Source organism: Mesoplodon bidens (genome assembly GCF_964165515.1).
Source record: "Mesoplodon bidens genome assembly, chromosome: 2".
Taxonomy (NCBI): Eukaryota; Metazoa; Chordata; class Mammalia; order Artiodactyla; family Ziphiidae; genus Mesoplodon; species Mesoplodon bidens.
In genome coordinates this window covers 74,369,901-74,389,542 of record NC_138177.1, presented here as the reverse complement: position 1 = coordinate 74,389,542, position 19,642 = coordinate 74,369,901, and the positions used below count along the sequence as shown (strand labels likewise).

Sequence of the window (19,642 nt, the reverse complement as noted above, 5' to 3'; positions counted from 1 at the left end):
TTTTGTTATATAGGTATATTGTATATATGCTGATGCAATCAGAGGAAAAAAAACAGTGCAAATACAATTACAATTCATAATAATACTTGGTTTCAATGCCCCCGGGAACTGCCCCATTCCTCGGCTACCTCCCAACCCCCAGCACTTCCCCACAGTATCAACCTAATGCTGGGGGGTAGGGAGGGTGGGCAGGTTAGGGTAGGGAGTGGGCTCTGCCAAGGCAGTGCTGGTGACCCGGAGGGACTACTCCAGGGTGGGGAGGCAAGGCACAAATTAGGGGTGGGTGGTGGGGGAGGTGGCATCTCTAAGGAGGGATGGGGTTGGAGCAGCTGCCAGTCTCAGTGTGCTGGGCCCGGCCCACTCCCCTACCCACCCTCCACAGCCCTGCCTCCCTACCCCCTCCCCTTCCCCAGAAACCCTTTTGCACGGATCATACACAAACGGGCACATTACAAAATGACATAACACAGTTTCACAATATCCATGGCTAGGGCTTTTTTTTCTCTTTTTCAGTTTTTTTTTTTTTCTACACAATGTACAATTCCTTTTAAATGGATCAAGAAATAGCTTATATACACGAATGAGTCCTTGTTATAACATCTCGGCAGCAAATATCATAAGCTAATGAAGGTCTTGTTGGAGGGGAAGGGAGCCTAGGACTGGGGTGTCGGGTGTGGAGAGAAGGTTATGCCTTCTGGAGAAGTGGGGAGAAAAGGGAGTGGTTGGGGAAAAGGAACAAAAGTAAAATATCAAGAAGCATCTTTACAAAGCAGTTCTATAGCTAATTCCTTTTAAAGGGGAAAGGAAAGGTAACCAAAGCAGGAAAACATTTATCTCTGTGTCTTAAAAAAAAAAATTGTCTACCATACATACATCCAAAAAATGTGGGAAAAGTACTTATTCCAGGGATGAAAGAAGTCCAGATGCTGTGGTCAAATGACAAAAAAAAAAAAAAAAAGAAAAAGAAAAAAGAAGACAAATAAGGACCTCTGTGCCTCAGTTTTACCCAAGCCTTACTGCTTATCCACCCATATCAGGCTTCTAGAGAGTAAGCCACTGTCCATAAACTACTACTACTTTTAAAGCCTCTAGGGATGGAGGAAGCCAGGCAAAACTGGTGGGATCCTCACTCTAGTATCACCCTGAGCTTCAATGCTCCAGGGGTAAAATAACTCTGAACAGAGGGTCTTTCCTCCTATCTTTAGGGCATGAGGTTTAGTGTCTATGGGGCCCAAGGCCTGGGGATGGACAGCAACAATAGACTTGGAGGGACACAAGGCAATCAGTGATGAAAAAGTAGAGAAATGAGGAAAACAGAAGGACGGGGGAGAGGGAGGAAAGGGAGGAGGTGGAAGGCTAATACTTTACCATGATTAGGGGAACCTCACCCCTGTCACTAATCCCTGGGAAGGGTATGAAAACGGGGAGAAGAGAGGGTAAGAAATCAAACCTCAGCGATTGAGCAAAGGGTCACGGAGCTATACTAGTCAACAAGCAGCCTCTGTGTAACTGACCCTGAGGGGACAAAACAGGGAAGACTCCATCCTCTCCCCTATCGCCTTAGCACCTTGGCAGGCACTCGACTACAGGCTTTCCTTCCCCATCATCCCCCATTCTCGACACATATTACTTCCAAACCCCATTCAAAGGTGGCCTGGCTCCCAAGGGAAGGGACTCAGCTCAGGGCAGGGACACCCCCCAGCCAGACGGTATTGCACATTCTCTGTTCCTTACTTTTAATCTCAATTGACAAACTTGGGTACCTCGTACCTCTGAGCACCTCTGAGCTGGGGGAGGGGAGACTTAACAGAAATGGCACTTCATCATGGGGGGTGGGGGGGGAAGAAGCTAGACAGACATGCCACAAGGCAAGATGACTTGCAGGGAAAATATTCTTAAAAAAGCTTCCAATTTCGTGGAAGAGGGAAAAGCAAAACCAAACGATTTATCCAGTGCTTTCAAAGCACAGAGGGCAAAGGAGAGATGTAAGAATATATCTTTATATATATATATATAATTTTAAAATAATCCCAGACCCAGTTCCACTAACCCCCCTCCCTCTCCCACCACTTACAGTCAGGGGTTCCACATTCCCCAGAAAAATACTCGAAACGACCCCATCACTACCTGTTACTAGCGTCTAGCTTCCAGATCATTTCACCACTGGGGGAGCCCAGACACAGGCTGCATCTCTGCTCCTTTATTAAGTGCTCAATGAATTTGGGGGAAGGGAGGAAAGAAAAAAAGCCAGGAAGGCCCGTAGGGCCAGTATAATCACCCACAGTGGCTCTGGAGTATGGGGAGTAGAGGCCAGTGTGGGGGGAACTGAGCCTGATTCCAGCTCCTTCTCCCATCCCCTCCCCAAACTTTATGGGGAGGATGTGCAGTTTGTGTGTGTGTTAATTTTAAAAGTGCCTTCTTACTTTAAAAAATTATTTAATTTAAAAAATAAAAGTGGGGGAACTTCCCCAGGTGGCTTTCAAGGGTAAAATGTTAAACTCCTCTCTTCATACCTCTTTGCTGAGAGTATCCCTTCCTTGAACTCTGGCAGCTTCTACGGCTGGAGAGGCAGGTGGGCATACACTATGAGGAGAGCAGAAACCTCTACCTTTAAGGGGCTTCCCTTACCTCAAAAACAGCCTGGTCCCCTCCCCCTTCCCCCACAGTAGGGGCAAATGGGATGCTAATCTCCCCAATCCCCAGAACAGCAACATTGCACAATTCAATTCATTCTCTACATTAGTAGCACTTAAGAAAAAAGTAAAAACAAACAAAAAAGCAAAATTTATAGAATTCTGGGGAGAAAAAAGACAACAACTACTTGTATAGCACAAGTCCAGGATTGGTTTTGACATGAATTGTCTGGCTTTGAGCGGTTGGCTCTGCAGTTAGTGCAGCAGGGTCAGGGCAGTGCTCCAATCTGTTAGGTGCCCTCACCCTCATCTCCTGGCGCTCAGAAGGTAAAGAGACAAATGGGAAAGTCGCAACTGTTGGGAGGGAAACCCCTCTTTCTTTCTCCCTTTATTTCCTCCCTTTGACATTTCACTCACTCATGTCCATCCAGTGCCCAGGACACCCAGCAAAATCAGGCTAGGAATAGCCACTCCTATATATTACAGATGGGGCTGTGGTTACCAAGGGCAGATTAGGATTTAAAAAAAGAAAAGAAAAGAAAGAGAGAGGGATGGGGGAGAATTTTACAAAGAAAATAAGATGATATAATTTGGGGCTAGTTGGCCTGGAATAGACTTCTGTGTCTCCACTGGGGTCAGGAGACCAGTCGCACTCCCGCAGCATCCAGAAGGCCAGGACCTGGTCTCAGTCCTCCTTGGCTCAACATTATGCTCATTGCCACGCCCCTTTCTCCCCCTTCTTTATGGGTCAATTCTAGGGTGGTTAAGTTTTAAAGCTTCTCCTTCCAGGCTCTTTCCCCTCATTCTTAGAGCCCAACTTCAATACTCAACACTGCCTCCAGAACTGTGCAGCTCAGAGACACCCCACAGCAGGTGTGCTATTCCTCCTTGTTTGACGCCACCACCTCCCCCTGACCCTGGGGTTAAGTGCATTAAAAATTTCTGCCCCTAACACTCCCAGTCATGTCCTACTTGGCAGTTGGGGACCCTACTGCAATGCTCCTATCACTTAACTGAATATCATTTGTGTTTACCAAAAAAAAAAAAAAAAAAGAGAGGAAAGAGAAAAAAAAATATTGGGGGGAAAATAAAAAGGTTTAACCGTCCACTGAACAAAGGGACGACACACAACATCATTAGAAATGATAATAATAATTAAAGCATAAAAACAAACTTTAGAAACGCACGTCAGAGGGCTTGGATTTCTCCCCAGGACCTCATTCTGACCTCTATCAGAGGCAAAGATCCATCTCACTGTTATAGAAAACTGAAGAGAGAAAGTGGCAGAAGAACAGATCGCAGCAGTGTGAAATAAAGGGGAGGTGGTGGGGCAGGGCGTGTGTTTTCTTGTTGATTTCTACTGTTTGTCTTCTGTTTTTCTGTTTTGTTTTCCGTGTATGGTAGGCACCAGTACAGGCACTGCATGCGACGGAAGTTGGGGGCAATGGGAGAGGAGAGGAGTAAAGGATACAAGGTTGGGGCAGTACAAGTGGAACAGGCGTTATTTCTGTCCACTGATGGACTGCGATATAGACCGGGGAGGGATCATGTCTAAAAGGTATTCCCGCTGTCGGTCTGCCAGACTGGGGGCTTTGTGTCCTCCAATACCAGTGTTCAAGTATGCAATGTTGACACCTAGACCCAGGAGACAAAAGTGGAGCGCAGGTATTAAAAGAGGAAATGACACCTTCTTCTGCACTACCCGGGGGCTGCAGTGGTGGAGATGCAGAGGAAACATTAGAAGTTGTCTACATCTTTGCAGGCTCAGTTAAGCTTTATTTCAGCAGCAACTACCCACCCTGCTCCCAAGCTTTAGGAGAGGTCTTTCCAAAACTTCAATCCTACCAGGAATAATAAACATAGTCCTGATGGTATAGAAGAGTCAAAGAAAACAGTGGTGAGAGGAAAATAATCAAGTCCAAGAGGGAATTCCTGAATCTGCTTTGGTTTTGGGCCTGCTGACTGTAAAGAAGCATCCCTGGGTCATTCAAACTGGATCAGGACAGTTAACCCTGCTATTCTGGCCAAAAGAGATCAATAACCACATGCCCACTAAGAGGGCACACTAGACAGGACTGTGTCATTTTCACCACTAAAACCCTAGTGTACTGTGCCTAGCATGTAATATGGATTTAGCAAACCTTTGCCAAATAACAAGAGTGAAGGGAGTAGGGCCTAAAGAAAGAGCAGAAAACAAAAGAAAGAACAATTCACCTAAAGGGGCTGCTAAAGAATTGCATACTAATTAGTCAAACCCTGAGAAAAGTTCTCAGATCAACCCTTCTTACCTGGCATACCAAGGAGGCCACCTGGCACAGACAGCTGGGGTGCCTGTGCAAAGTTGGAAAGCATGGAACGGGCAGATGTGGGTATACCACGCTGGAGACTGCTTTGGGGCTGTGGAGCCTGCAATGATGAGGAGACAAGCGATCATAACTTTACCATGATGGAAGGTGTAAGGGGGAGGTAAGGATATGGGAGTACAGAAAAGCAGTATGACTTTCTGCAGAAGAAAGGACAAACTGAGATAAATGGCTGACAAAACCTCAAGAGAAATCCTCACCTGTCGAAGCGTATGATGTCTCATTATGGTCTCTTGTTTACTGACACTGGACACAGCTGGAGCCGTAGTGGGGGAGAGTGCTGCCTGCTGCTGTAATCGCTGTTCAATTTCCTGTTGGGAGTCATCAGGTCAAGTTGGGCAGGACAGCACCCAATTTCCTAACCAGAAAACCTAGAGGTCTTCTTATCTCTAATGTTGCCAGCTAGTTGGAGGGATATGGAAAAGGCAAAAGAGTTTGGTGGGGTAGGTGCACTAAGATCTCTGGGTACAAGTAACCTACACACTTCAATGATTAGGAATCCCTCTCTCCAAGAAAGCTGGCTCTCAGAAGTTGGCTGGAGAGATCTGGGTGTTGGCGATGAGCTGACTAATGTAATTAATTAAGGCTGATGAGTTACTAAGTTTTATTTTTTGACTCTTGTCTACCCATTTTCCAGGAAACCCATGATGCTACCCAAAGGGGTCTGATGGGTGGTGGGGTGGAAAAGAATCTGAGCTTCCCAACACATCTTCCCCACTCCAAGATATTCTCATTGTATTAATACTATATGAGAGTTCACACACTCTAGCAACCACTAATCTTCATTGGGCTACTTTATAATCTACCCTTTCCTTTGTCATTTCTTTGTCAAATATGGACTGCAGATAATTACTTCTCTCAAAGAGATTTCTAGTACAAATATAAATCCCTCTCACCAAAATCCATTTGTTTAAGGAAATGAAATCAAGAATAAAGGAATTATTTAGTACTACCAGGGAAAGCCAAGAGTCTCAAGCCTTTTGTCCCTTTCCCTTAAGCTCAGCCATATGTCATTAATGCTCTTACCCAATCAGGAACAGTCAAATGGAAATGGGAAAGGCAGAATGGTAAGAAGAAAAAAAAGGGAACCCAGACCTCTAGGTTCTAGGAACTTAGATTCAGAAACCTAGATCACCTGGACTGTGGGGATCACAGAGACAACTCCTCTAAACTAGAAAGAACTGTCTTTTGGGAAAACCAAACCTGGGCAGGTGGCTGGTGAGAAGTAGTCAGAATTCTTACCTGTTCCTGCTGTAGGGCTTTAACAAAAGCATTTTTCAGTCGGTTGGTGTGTTCTGCCTTTAGAGCCTTCTTCTGGTTGGAGGTCATACATTGCTCACATAGAATCTTACCATTCTTTTCTTGCTTCCAGTGAGGGGTGAAATCTGTGCGGCACTGGGCACAAACAAAGGGTTCAACCCGCAGAAGTGAGGCACAGCTTTTCCCTAGATGCCAACAAAAAGAATAATCAGTGGTTTCACATTTCCTCTGTATCTCCTCTGTTTCTCTTCATCAGATGATCTTTTTCCAGGAGTTTACTCTGCTGAATTAAGAAAGAGCCTCTATAATTTATAAAATACTTTTATTTCATTTGATTGCAACAACATCACTTTAGGGAATCAGACAGTACCATCCCCATTTACAAATGAGGAAACTAAGTCTAAGAAACATAGCTCCAAATGACAAAGCTGGGACAAGAACCCAAGTTTTCTGATTTCCTATTACACTACACTGAGAAGAAAATGTGTGTCAATTCAGTCAAAGGGCTCCACCTAATTCAGCCAGTACTTCTGCTTCTTAGCATCTCTTTACCTCAGACTACACTTATCTCTATCATATACATTCATAATTTTTACCTACCAGTGTCTGAATTATTCACTTTGTGATCTATTTATAGCCAATACTGAGCCCTTTAGGCACTTTCCTCAGGTGTTCCCCTAAGTCCCTATGTTTAGAAATTCAGGCTTAATAACTTTTGTCAGAATAGACTGTGTGATGTTATTAATACTTTATAGTTCAGTGTTGGTTCACAGCTTTTACGTGGTCCTAGTTATCTTTATCAGTCTATTTTCTCAACTAAAAGCACTCAAACAGCAGGGACTGAATGTAATAATGCAAGTACAATGCCACATACACACTAACATTAAAAGTAAGTGTTCTAGGCTTCAAATTATGCATGCATCACGCTAGGCACATTTAGAAGAGCTAACGATATACTGCAAAAAACAGACAAGATATACAAAATACACAACAAAAATATTAAGTCTAAGATACACAGACACACAAAAAGCTTTTTGATACGCTGCTCCTAAACAGTCTCCGAATCAGAGACAGGAGGTGGTTTGGCAATAGTAAAGAGAGATTATTTAATATTACACAGCACTATGCGATACTCTGCCCGTATCAATCAGGTTTGGCAACTTCTTGTTTAGATAAAAAGACTGACCAACAAACAGCCTTACCTTGGCTGTCGATGACACTCTGTACGACTTCTTCCAAGCCTACCATGTAGATGAACTCACTATTGGCTGCACTAGGCAGGAAATGAAGCAAGGGAGCAGGTGGTTTAGGGGGTGGAATCTCCAGGAGTGTCTTTTCCAGCTGTTTGCGAAGAGCCAATTTGGCTGCAGCCTGTGAGTTGGCAGCATCGGTCATGGCGCTGGGACTAGGAAGTGGCGAGGACACCCTGTTCACGCTCCCTGGCTGAATATGGGAAGCAAGGTTCATATAGATGGCAGAGGATGTTGTACGCTGACAGGGAACAGAAGAACTTGACTGCTGAAACAGATTGAGTATAGAGGTCAGTGATGGTATGTGGGAGGAAGAACCAATGCTTACTTTCGTGGCAGAGAACACTATCTGATCCTAGTCTGAACTACTTAGCTTCCCCCAAACTCAGAAAAAGACATGAGGCGTCCAACTTCTCCACTGAAAAAGGACTCTGGCACGTAAGAAAGGAGAATGATAGTGGCTATGAACTAAAACTGCTGAGAGAGACTTCTCTGGTGGCACAGTGGTTAAGACTCCGTGCTCCCAATGCAGGGGGCCCCGGTTCGATCCCTGGTCAGGGAACTAGATCCCACATGCATGCAGCAACTAAGGAGCCCGCCTGCTGCAACTAAGACCCAGTGCAACCAAATAAGTAAATAAAAATAAAACTGCTAAGAAAAAAATAAAGATTTGGGATGCTTTGTCATACATCCTTTATGCTTCTTATTCCTTAGATCCCTCTATCTCTTTCTTCTAGGCAGATTTTAGCTTACTGCTGCTCTGCTGCATATAACATTTCTTCTCTACTACTAAATAATTCCTCAGTGTTTCCACTTTTGGGACCACTGTCAACCCACCAAAATTACCTTTGTTGTCCTAGAGTTTCTCAGTGTCCCAAAACTTAAAATCTATGGTCCTTTCAACAGGGAAAGCAAATAAAAGATTTCTCTGTTTCCCCATGAGGGATCCCTCTTACCGGCTGGTAATTGATGGCGGGATTCATATTGGGTGTTGTGGTGCGTACAAGGCCAGGCTTAGGTGGGCCCCGCTGACCCTGTAGCTGGGCTGGGTTTGGCGCAATCACACGTTGAGACATTAACATGTGTGGGAGGGTGGTATTGGTCGCTGAACGGATAACACTATGACCCTGAAGGGGAAGAAGAGGAAAAGATATAGTCATAGTGGTAAAACACTTCACAAACTGCCAAAGAGAAAACACTGCCTATAATACATAGCTAAGTGGAAACACAGAAACATAGTCAGACTTGGTAATTTTATCTAAGGATCTATGGGGATAAATCTACCATCACTATAAAACCTGATTAGTGGTTAGGAATGCCCTGGCTTCTTTGGTATAAACTATTTAACCCTCTATGGAAAAGGGCTAAGCTGGAAACCTCTGGAGAAGAAAGACTACAGTGGGAAGATTAGTTATTCATCCTTCTACTGCAGACTAAATCATGCCATTAAGGACCAACAGGACTATCTATGGTAATAACACCTCTTTCAAGGCCAGGTTCTTCTATGATCTTACAAAAGCCCCAAAACAGAGACAGGATAACAGGGCCCCCTGAAACTAAGATCACACTATGGGTCACATACCTGCAATGTCCTCAAATTCTGTTCAACCCCTTGGGCCCCAGGCCGGGATGGAAGCTTGGAGAGGCCTTGCTGTCCCACATGGGCAGGAGATGGCTGAACAATAGATGCTGCATTCTGTACAACTGGAGTCTGGGAGAGAGAAGAGAAAATGAGACAGTGGAAAAGGCTAATAATCAGAGGCAGAAATTTGGTACACTTCTAGACTTTCAAAACTCCTTGTCAGTCTGAAGCTCCTGTTGACCAGAAGGGAAAATAAGAAAAACAGAATCACTGTTTTCTTGATTAAGGCCCAAGATTTTTTAAAAAGTCACTATTCCCAGAGACTAAAAACCATGGAACCAGAGAAGAATGAGCCACCCAGCTGCATCTACCTGGGGCAGCCCATTCTCAAACCAGTTTTTCTTTGCTTTCTGCTAGTCCCTTATTTCTCGGGCACAGTACCTTCTGGACGACATTCTCTTTCTGTAGCTGACTCTGTCTCAGTTTCTTTAACAGCACCAGTCGGGCTTCTTCCAATCTCAGCTCATCTCTCAGCTGCTTGATGAGCTGTTGCCGTTCCTCAATGCCTTTCCCCTGAGGAAACATGGAGACTATCAGCTATGGTAGCAGTTACTCAGAGTCCTTTCCTGCAAGATGATCTCTTCTTTTAGGTCCCAAACCTCCACCTTCCACAAGAAGCACAAGAGGCAATGGAATTGTTATCTTTGTGTCCCTAGCACACAGTCTGGCACAGTGCCTGGTATTCAGTAGGTACTCAAAAACTGCATACAGAATGAAAGAAGAGACCACATATAAATGCTAATTAACCAGATTCCTGGCAAAATAGAAGAACAGCCAAAGGGAGATATTGATTTCCTTTAAAATAATGTTTCTCAATCTTTTAAAGCCATGTTTCCTCTAGAAATACATGAAAACTTAGGAATTCCTCTATATTCTGAGACTCAGGATAGAGTACAGAATGTATCCTTCTAGCTAAGAGTTTACTTTACATGACTTGAATTATTAAGTTTTCATTTTCCAAAGATAAATTATATTGAATATGCGTTTTCAAACTCTCTTCTCCACTTGATTCTAATAGTTCCCTCTAGAAGGGCACACCCTTGAGGTTGAGAATCACATATGAAGAGTTTCATCAATGGGTAGTTTTTAGATCCAAAAAGTCAACACTAAAAAACCAGAAATGGGACTCTCAGGGAATTAAAGAGAATAGTAGAAGCAAGAAATGAAGAAAGGAATCTTTCTTTTCTTTACCTTAAACATCTCTAGGTTGGCTGCTTTGAGTCTTTCTTCCATTCGGGAGCTGGAACGGGGACTGGAAGCCTCATTATCAGACAAAACAATGATGTCTGGGGAGGGAGTAAGCCTTCCTCGGTCTGGCTCACTAGACAAGAGAAGAAAAATTAAGGTACTTCAAACAGTGAAAGTTCATAGTAAAGTTCAGAAAACTTTTCTACACTGACCAAAGAAATTCAAGGGAACTTAAGTCTGTCCTGATTCACCCAAGGACAGACACAGACATCCAAATTAAAGGATAAAATAGACACCAAGATGTAAGTGATGACAAAACCTCAGCAAAAGTATTTTTCCCATCTAAATTCCTTAGAGAAGATGCAGACAGAAAGACAATGACTGGCTTTAGGAATGGGAAAAAGAGATGAGTGTTTTTATCACACTGATTTTAATCAAAATTCCAAATGTTTTCCTTATATCTCAGTCTCCTTTTGGGTTGTCTTGTTAGTTACAGAGAAGGTCAAGAAGGAAATGGTTAGCTTCACAGGGGAAGAAAGACAAAGGCAGTAGAGCCTACTTGTCCACCCCAGATACAGATGACACATTGCTAAGGAGGCAACCCATACTGATAACATGGTCCTGCCTATCTGATGATTTACAAGAAAGGAGGTTACGTGACAACTCCTTTGACAGTCTATCCTGTCAAGAGTTAAGGCCAAAAGAAGGTACTGTTGTCAATGGCTTGAGAGAATGGACAGTGCTAAGTATAAATGTCTACAGCCTTCTGGAGGACTGAAACTCAGAATTAAATATATGGGACTTGCATCTACCTGCGAGTTCTACTTAGCATCTTCCCTCAGAAAGAAACTGTCTAGAAATGACTTTGAAATCTAAATCTTCCACACTGGCTATGCCTTATGGCCAATCCTATTTATTAGACAACTCTGGTTTTGGTCTTCCTGGGGCAAGCCTTAAGAGCATCTTGTCCCTCTAAAATCATGAGAAATGGCACTCACTGCGTAAGACCTGGATAACAAGAATCCTGCAAATTCTAATTGCCGTAGGTTCCCAAGTCAGAGACCATATCCTCTAACTCTCCTCTGATTTCTTAACTCAGAGTTATCTTCGCTGACCCTACTTCTTTGAGATCTATAGTGTAGTCAGGAGTATGTAGGTCTAAAACAATGTGTTCTTAGATCTTATTTAAACAGGTAACTCAAACCTTTTATAACCACAGATCTTTATAGTCCTGAGAGCCTCTGACCATTTCTCAGGGCCTCTTGTCTCAGGTACTGTTGGGACTAGGATGCCTTTTGAACAAGGCACCCTGGATGGTTGGGATAGGCATTCAATTCCTCAAGAGGGTAAAACTGAGTTACTAAAACAACCAAATTTAGCTGAGGAAATAAAGTAGGGAGACAGTGATAATAATGACCATCTTGGGAACTATTAAGTTTGTCTGGATCGCTCTATAACCACTGCTCACAGACACAGCAAGCTGAGAATGTAGGCTTACAGAAAAAGAAGTCACTAGAGGGAGAAAAGAACCTTCCACTCTCTAACCCCAAGTTCCTGGAGTAATGGTCAGGCCTAAATGAAGAGTCTGAATTTTTACTTGTCATTTCTATATTCCTTCATGCTCCCCCTTCCCCATCCCTAACAAGAACATCAGTGAACAACTTTTGAGGTCTGGTAGATTTCTACTTCTTCTACATGATTCCCCAATGCTTACATCGACAGTCAGAACTCTTTCCATCCTGGTCCTGGCTGGATACACACCTCACAGATTATTTCTAACCTAAGGAATTCTTCCTTGCTCAGATGAGTGCCACCTACTGCTTAAGAACTGTCCAGTAACAGGACAAGCAGAGACATTCCTACATGGAGATTTTGGAACTGAGCGACATTTATAAGGAAGTTGTATCTGAGAAAACACTAAATGATATTTTATTCCCAGATATAATCAGACTCACATTAGATAGAAAGCACAGGTAAGGCAAAGCCCAAGTCAAGTTTCATTCCTCAATTTTTTTCTTTTTTTTAACTTTTGACCTTGAATTCTGGCCTCATTTATTAAGCTTTTCCGGGGACAAATTATTTTGCTACTTTTCCAAACACATATACGATTTACAATATTTGGTGTTCTTAAGTATGAAACCCTACCAATTAGATAATATTAAAAGCCAGACTTGCTGCTGACATCATTTTGTGACTCAGACTGGCAGAGTCCCAGAATCTATAAAACTCCTAATCCTTATCCAGGTAGTAAAAACAAAACCAGAAAGAAAACTGCCACGTCTCGACAGCATTCCAAAACATAAGCAGTGTTGGTTTCATGCATATCTTATTTCACAGATATCATAACTTGCCCAACTGATGGCAAAAAAAGATATTTAGGCAATTATGGCTATCACGTCAAGAGCCTTTCCTTCTTTCTGCTTTTAAATTCCAATTCCCTCCTCCTTTTTTATCCACATCAAATAAACCATTGTTCTCCATGCTGAGCAATCTATCTGTCTAGTTCATTCTTACAATAAGCTTGAGACTAAGTGGAAATAGCTGTCAGTATATCTGGTCTGGTGAAAGGGAAGAAGAACGACAGGGTAGATAGGGCCTATTTTTTCACGCAGAATGGGGATCTAGAAGGTTTACATCAAGCCTCTTTTCCTGGAGACCATTAAAAACAGTTCCCAGTTTCCAAAGAATCAAGTTTCAAAAGTTCATTCCTCTAATAAAATTAAACACACTGGTAGAGTTTTCAGGGTACTCTTCAATACAGAATTTATCTGTGATACACTGTAATTCCAACAGAACTGAGATCTTATCAAAATGTGTAACAATGTTTCTATGAAAAACACATTTTCAGTTCCAATGTGCATGTAAGGAATCCACCTAACATTTCTCCTCTTCATTGTCCCCAGTGAAGTAGGATTAGTCATTTGCCCCAGAAGGTTAAGGGTGATTATGGGGCAAGTGGATTACTCAGGTGCATTATCTCATTCACCCACTTTTTTTTCTGAAAGGATCTAAGGATTAATCTACTTTCATAATACTCTGCCGATACTATGTATAGCTCCCAAGAATTTTTCTCTTCTTCCACAACCACTAGAGAACTTACCTGAAGTTTCCTAAGGGTTTTAATGCTGTTACCAAGAACTATGTTCCCCTACTGGGTGTGGTTTAAAAAAATAATTCTGGGACAATACTAATAAGTAAATATTAAAAGGTAGAGAAAGAAACCCAAGTAAGATTGTAAACCATTCCTTCCTTTTTTCTTCTTTCTGCATCAGTCCAGCTTCTTAAGGATCTTGCTTTAGATCAGTCATAGGACAAAGTCAGCAAGGTCAACTGGAGGGCAACTGAACAGTGAAGGGTAATTCTCATGTCTATCAGGTGTTTCTGAACCATGAATAAACTGAATGTTCTTAAAACTAGGGTTGTCTATACTATGATTCACTGTTCAGGTAGACTCTAACCTCAGCCAGTTCTAGGTACCTCTTTATATTGTGTTCTCCACAGTTCCAAGTACTCAACCTTGACCAAGACCTGTGAAAACATGTGCTTGTGTGCTGTGTTTATGTATGAGAAAGAGAGAAACAGCACAAGCATGAGTGTACTCATATAAATGAATGTGTATGCACATATGGGGCTTGGGGAATGTGGCACACATGAAGTAAGAATGTAGAGGATTAGCACATAAAGTTCCTTGTTGACATAACAAAAGACAGGCCCATGCTCTTTGATGTAATAAAAGCTGGGTCTCCATAATAAACACATCCCTAAAACTCTTGGGATGATCTGAAGAAAAGACTGTTCTTCCCTCCTAAAATGGCCATAAGATTAGAGTGAAAGTGTATATTAACTTGCTTCTAATTGGGGTATCAACTCTTAGTGCCTCCTTTATCCAGAAATGGCCACTTTATCTTAAGGGTAATAATTTTTGGAGGGACCTAGTTTCATCCAGAAATAAGAGGAATTCACGGTCAAGCCAGATAGCACAGATACGTCTTCATTCAAGAAGCTTTAACATGAAAACTACCCTCCTCTCATTGGAAGTCATTCCTTTTTCATAGGCTTAGTTTATGAGGAGACCCTATCTATGGAGGCAGCTGAACCAAGCCATACCTCCGTCTAGCACTCATATCCACAGGCTCATCATTGATGTTTTCTTTGCCTGGCCTTCCAGCAGTCCTGTTGTCTCCATGAGGCCTGAGATTCCCATTGAGCTTCTCTTCATAGCCCTTGACACCACTGCCATCCTGTTTGGTGGGTAACTCATGTGGCACTTCAAGATTTGCCAAATCCTTGCGTTTGAGCAGTGCCAACATTTTCAGACGTTCCATGGCCTCATGCCCCTCCATTTTGAGTCGCTTAGCCAGGACATCATCTCGCTCATCAGCTGGGTCCAAGCTCCGCTTCAACAGATTCAGGCGAAGAGCATCCTCTGTCATTCTATCCATCCTATGGAAAGAAATATACAAGTGCTTTATCAGAACAAAGTCCCTTAAATAGTCCATAAGGAAAGAAGAATCATAGGTATATACATGGAAGGTCAACGTTAACTGAGCTAACATTCTACCCTATAACTTCCTAGATGATCTATATTAAAGGAGATTTCATCTCTCAACCTCAGCAGTGAAAGTAAACTTCAAACGCTTTCCAGTCACTGAGGTTCTTACTGTATAGATGCCTGAAACCAAATACCATACTCACCTGGATAGTCCATTAAGAGCCTACATCTCACAAAAAAGTAAACATTCTTTTGTGACTGGCTTTCTGTGCATGCATGCTCAAAAGTCAGATGCTTTGGTTTTAATTCTCATACCAAATTCTTCTCCTGGAGAAGACTCTTTTATGATGGGAAGTTCCTCAGGTCACCCATGCATATCTTTAATTGGCCTATGTTACTGATGGAGACCAAGGGCATCTAACAGGGAGCCTCAGTTGTCTGGATACAGCAAGGGTCAGAGGGGCCCATTTATTTGCCCCCAATTCTAAATAAATTCAGTATCTTGGCTTTCTTTAATGAAGAACTCATGCTGATAAAAGGTAATATTTTCTTTACTCATACAGCAAAATTACTACAGACAAGCTAATTATCATTTGTCCTTCTCATTTTGATTTTTTACACTAACAAAATCTAGACACATAATTTCGTCAGCACTTTTAGATCCAGGGTTATCTTCCTGGTAGGAAAAAGCAATGTGACACTGGAAAGAAAAATTTTTGAGTCATCAAAACATAGGTTCAAACTGCTACTTTTACAAGGTCAAATATTTAATAAGTTACTTTACCGCCCCAAGTCTCAATTCCATCTGTAGAAGTGGGCACTTGGAAGAGGGCTCAACAAAATTTAATTCCTATACCCTCAGGATATGACTACCACACCTAAGATACAAGATCAGGCTTGATAATTCATAGATTCAAGTAGTAGGACAGAGAAGATTACCGATGTTAATTGGTGCTCTTGCAAAGAAAAATATGTATGCACTTGAGACATTTTCCTTCCTGTAGTGCAGAGTAAAATAAGAGCTATCTGATTTTCTTCTAGTTATAATGAGGAAAAACAGTAACCAACAAAAGGATTTCCAGCAAGAGGAAACAGACCTTTTGGAGACCAGAGAAAAGTCAGAACTCAGATCTCTGAATTTTCAGGTAATGTTTCTTAATTCTCTTTCTCTTTTTTAAAGAACAGTTTTGTTGAGATATAATTCACATATCATACAGTTCACCTATTTAAAGTGTATGATTAAGTGGTTTTCAGTATATCCACAGAGTTGTGCAACCATCACCACAATCAGTATTAGAACATTTTCATTATCTCCTCTTTAAAAAAACCCATACCCATTAGCAGTCACTCTCTTCCCCCTTCACCTCTATCCCCCACTAATTTACTTTCTGTCTCTAAATTTGCCTATTTTGGACTTTTTTTTTAAGAGCTCTTTATTGGAGTATAATTGCTTCACAATACTGTGTTAGGTTCTGTTGTACAACAAAGCGAATCAGCCATATGCATACGTATGTCCCCATATCCCCTCCCTCTTGAGCCTCCCTCCCACCCTCCCTATCCCACCCCTCTAGGTCACTGCAAAGCACCGAGCTGATCTCCCTGTGCTATGCTGCTGCCTCCCACCAGCCAACTATTTTATATTCAGTAGTATGTATGTCGATGATACTCTCACTTCACCCCAGCTTCGCCCTCCCACCCCATGTCATCAAGTCCATTCTCTATGTCTACCTCTTTATTCCTGCCCTGCCACTAGGTTCATCAGTAACTTTTTTTTTTTTTTAAGATTCCATATATATGTGTTAGCATACGGTATTTGTTTTTCTTTTTCTGACTGACTTCACTCTGACAGACTTTTTCTGACAGACTCTAGGTCCATCCACCTCACTACAAATAACTCAATTTCGTTTCTTTTTATGGCTGAGTAATATTCCATTGTATATATGTGCCACATCTTCTTTATCCATTCATCTGTCGATGGACACTTAGGTTGCTTCCATGTCCTGGCTATTGTAAATAGAGCTGCAATGAACATTGTGGTACGTGACTCTTTTTGAATTATCATTTTCTCAGGGTATATGCCCAGTAGTGGGATTGCTGGGTCGTATGGTAGTTCTATTTTTAGTTTTTTAAGGAACCTCCATACTGTTTTCCATAGTGGTTGTATCAATTTACATTCCCACCAACAGTGTAGGAAGGTTCCCTTTTCACCACACCCTTTCCAGCTTTTATTGTTTCTAGCTTTTTTGATAATGGCCATTCTGACCGGCGTGAGGTGATACCTCATTGTAGTTTTGACTTGTATTTCTCTAATAATTAGTGATGTTGAGTATCTCTTCATATGCCTCTTGGCCATCTGTGTATGTCTTCCTTGGTGAAATATCTATTTAGGTCTTCCGCCCATTTTTTGGACTTTTTATATAAATGAAATCATACATTATGTGGTCTTTTGTGACTGACTTCTTTCACTTAGCATTATGGATTTTTTTTTTAACATCCTTATTGGAATATAATTGCTTTACAATGGTGTGTTAGTTTCTACTTTATAACAAAGTGAATCAGCTACACATATACATATATCCCCATATCTCCTCCCTCTTGCATCTCCCTCTCACCCTCCCTATCCCACTAGCATTATGTTTTTAAGGTTCATTCATGTTGTAGCATATATTACAGCATATTTTTTATGCCCTAATGATATTCCATTGTATGAATATACAATATTTTGTTTATTCATTTATCAATTTATAGACATTTGGTTTGTTTCCCACTTTTTTTTTTTTTGGCTGCACCATGTGGCAGGTGGGATCTCAGTTCCCCAAACAGGGATCAAACCCATGCCCCCTGCAGTGGAAGCACAGTTTTATCTACTGGGCCCGCCAGGGAAGTCCCCCACTTTTTACTATTATGAATAATGCTATGAACTTTATAGCATTTATACAAGTTTTTGTATGAACACATGTTTTCAATTCTCTCGGATATATACCTATAAGTAGAACTGCGGGGTCCTAAGGTAACTCTCTTTAACATCCTGAAGAACTGTTAGGCTGTTTTCCAAAATGGCTGCACCATTTTACATTACCACCAGCAGTGTATGAGGGTTCCAATTTCTCCATATCCTCTTAACTCTCTTTTAACAGCTATAGATATGAAACATATTATAGCATATATAAACATTCTTTAGCTGCAGGATCCCCAAAGATTTCTTATTTTGACATGTGTTACTTCTGAAGTGGTTTACCTCTGAAAAATACCCCCAGATGGAGTGACTGGAAAGTTGAATGCTACAGAACATCAAAAGTTAAGACCTAATTCCACAATAACAATGTCTTGGGTAACTTGATCAACACCTCATATTGAGAGTATGATTGAGAATACCATGAGGAGTTGCAGATGGTAAAAAGTCTGTCACTCAACTAATTATACACCTAGATGAAAAAAGTACTTTAGAAAAGTACACAGCAAAATATATGAGTGTATATTAACACAGTACAGTGTTCTAAGTTTTGAGATAAATTATATTTATGAGCACTGAAAGTATATGACAAAATGACAAAATTCAACAACCTGGAGCTGAATGGAATTTGGGATGCCATCATTAGCTTGGCTTCTTCAACTGATAGTTATACAAATAGCTGAAATCAGTTCAAAAAATTTCCCCTTTATTATAATGACATAAATGGGTACACTGGAAGTTGGAAGAAACCAGAACCAGATATTTGAATGTCTGAGGTAAATAATCTTTCTCAATAGATGGCTTGAGAACTCGTTTCGTTGCCCACTCTTGACTTTACTGGCCCAACTTTATGTACTCATAGCCATGCCTGCTTCAAAATCCAATGAAATATGGATGAATCTTGAAAACAATCATACTAAGTCAAGTCAGCCAGACACTGACTTTACTTAGTCAGAAGGACAAGTATTTTATGGTTCCACTTATATGAGGTACCTAAAATAGGCATACTCATAGAGAAAAAGCAGAATAGAGGCTATCAGTGGCTGGGGGTGGAAGAAGGTAGTAAGGAGTTATTATTTAATGGGAACAATGTCTCTGTGATGAAGAAAAAGTTCTTAAATGGATAGTAGTGATGGCTGCACAACATTGTGAAAGTACTCAAAGCTGAACTGTACACTTTAAAATGTTTAAAATAGTATATTTTATTTTATGTATATTTTGCCACAATAAAAAAAATCCAATGTAATAGAGACTGATTAAAAATGGGCAAAAGTGATCTTTTGGGGGTGATATAAAACTTGATTGTAGTGACAGCCACACAACTCTATCTATCTATCTATCTATCTATTTATTTATTTATTGTCTGCACCACAAGTCATGTGGGATCTTAGTTCCCTAACCAGGGACTGAACCCACACCCCCTGAACTGGAAGCAAGGAGTCTTAACCACTGGACCACCAGGGAAGTCCCTGCACATTTACCTTAAAAAAAAAAAAATCACTGAATCATACACTTAAATTATACTCCAATGAAGTTGTAAAAATAATATTCAACGTAAGTTTGTCACACACAAATCCCTCTCCAAAAGTAAAACAAAAATTCTATAAAATGAACGTTGTATGTTGCCTTTTAATGCCTAATCCAACTTTTCTGTTTCTTCTGAGCTGCAAATAATAACAACTAATATTTCTTAAGTACCTACTTAAAAGTCAAACATGTTACTAGCTACTAGGCACTTTATTATGTATTCTTATTTAAATTACCTCAACAAGTTACCAAGAGGTACTATTTCTACTTTAGAGGTGGGAAAAAGTGTCAAATCAAGTACCCCAAGACTGCAAAGCTTTGGATAGTGAATCTC

The 19,642-nt window shown here is 41.3% G+C and overlaps 1 protein-coding gene across 4 annotated transcripts in view; it reads right to left on the bottom strand.

Moving 5' to 3' along the window:
* The window catches only part of GATAD2B (GATA zinc finger domain containing 2B), an 84,530-nt gene continuing 64,888 nt past the window's right edge, over positions 1-19,642 (bottom strand). For 3 of the 4 annotated variants that reach the window (XM_081225911.1, XM_081225912.1, XM_081225910.1), the window contains 10 exons: positions 14,444-14,779; positions 10,340-10,469; positions 9,530-9,661; positions 9,089-9,217; positions 8,463-8,633; positions 7,459-7,774; positions 6,239-6,441; positions 5,197-5,307; positions 4,922-5,039; positions 1-4,268 (listed from right to left, as the gene is read on the bottom strand). In XM_081225911.1, coding sequence (XP_081082037.1) covers positions 4,135-4,268; positions 4,922-5,039; positions 5,197-5,307; positions 6,239-6,441; positions 7,459-7,774; positions 8,463-8,633; positions 9,089-9,217; positions 9,530-9,661; positions 10,340-10,469; positions 14,444-14,778 — 1,779 coding nt within the window. In that variant the 5' untranslated portion in view covers position 14,779 and the 3' untranslated portion in view covers positions 1-4,134. The remainder of the gene's footprint in view (positions 4,269-4,921; positions 5,040-5,196; positions 5,308-6,238; positions 6,442-7,458; positions 7,775-8,462; positions 8,634-9,088; positions 9,218-9,529; positions 9,662-10,339; positions 10,470-14,443; positions 14,780-19,642) is intronic. The other variant, XM_081225913.1, reaches the window with a different exon arrangement.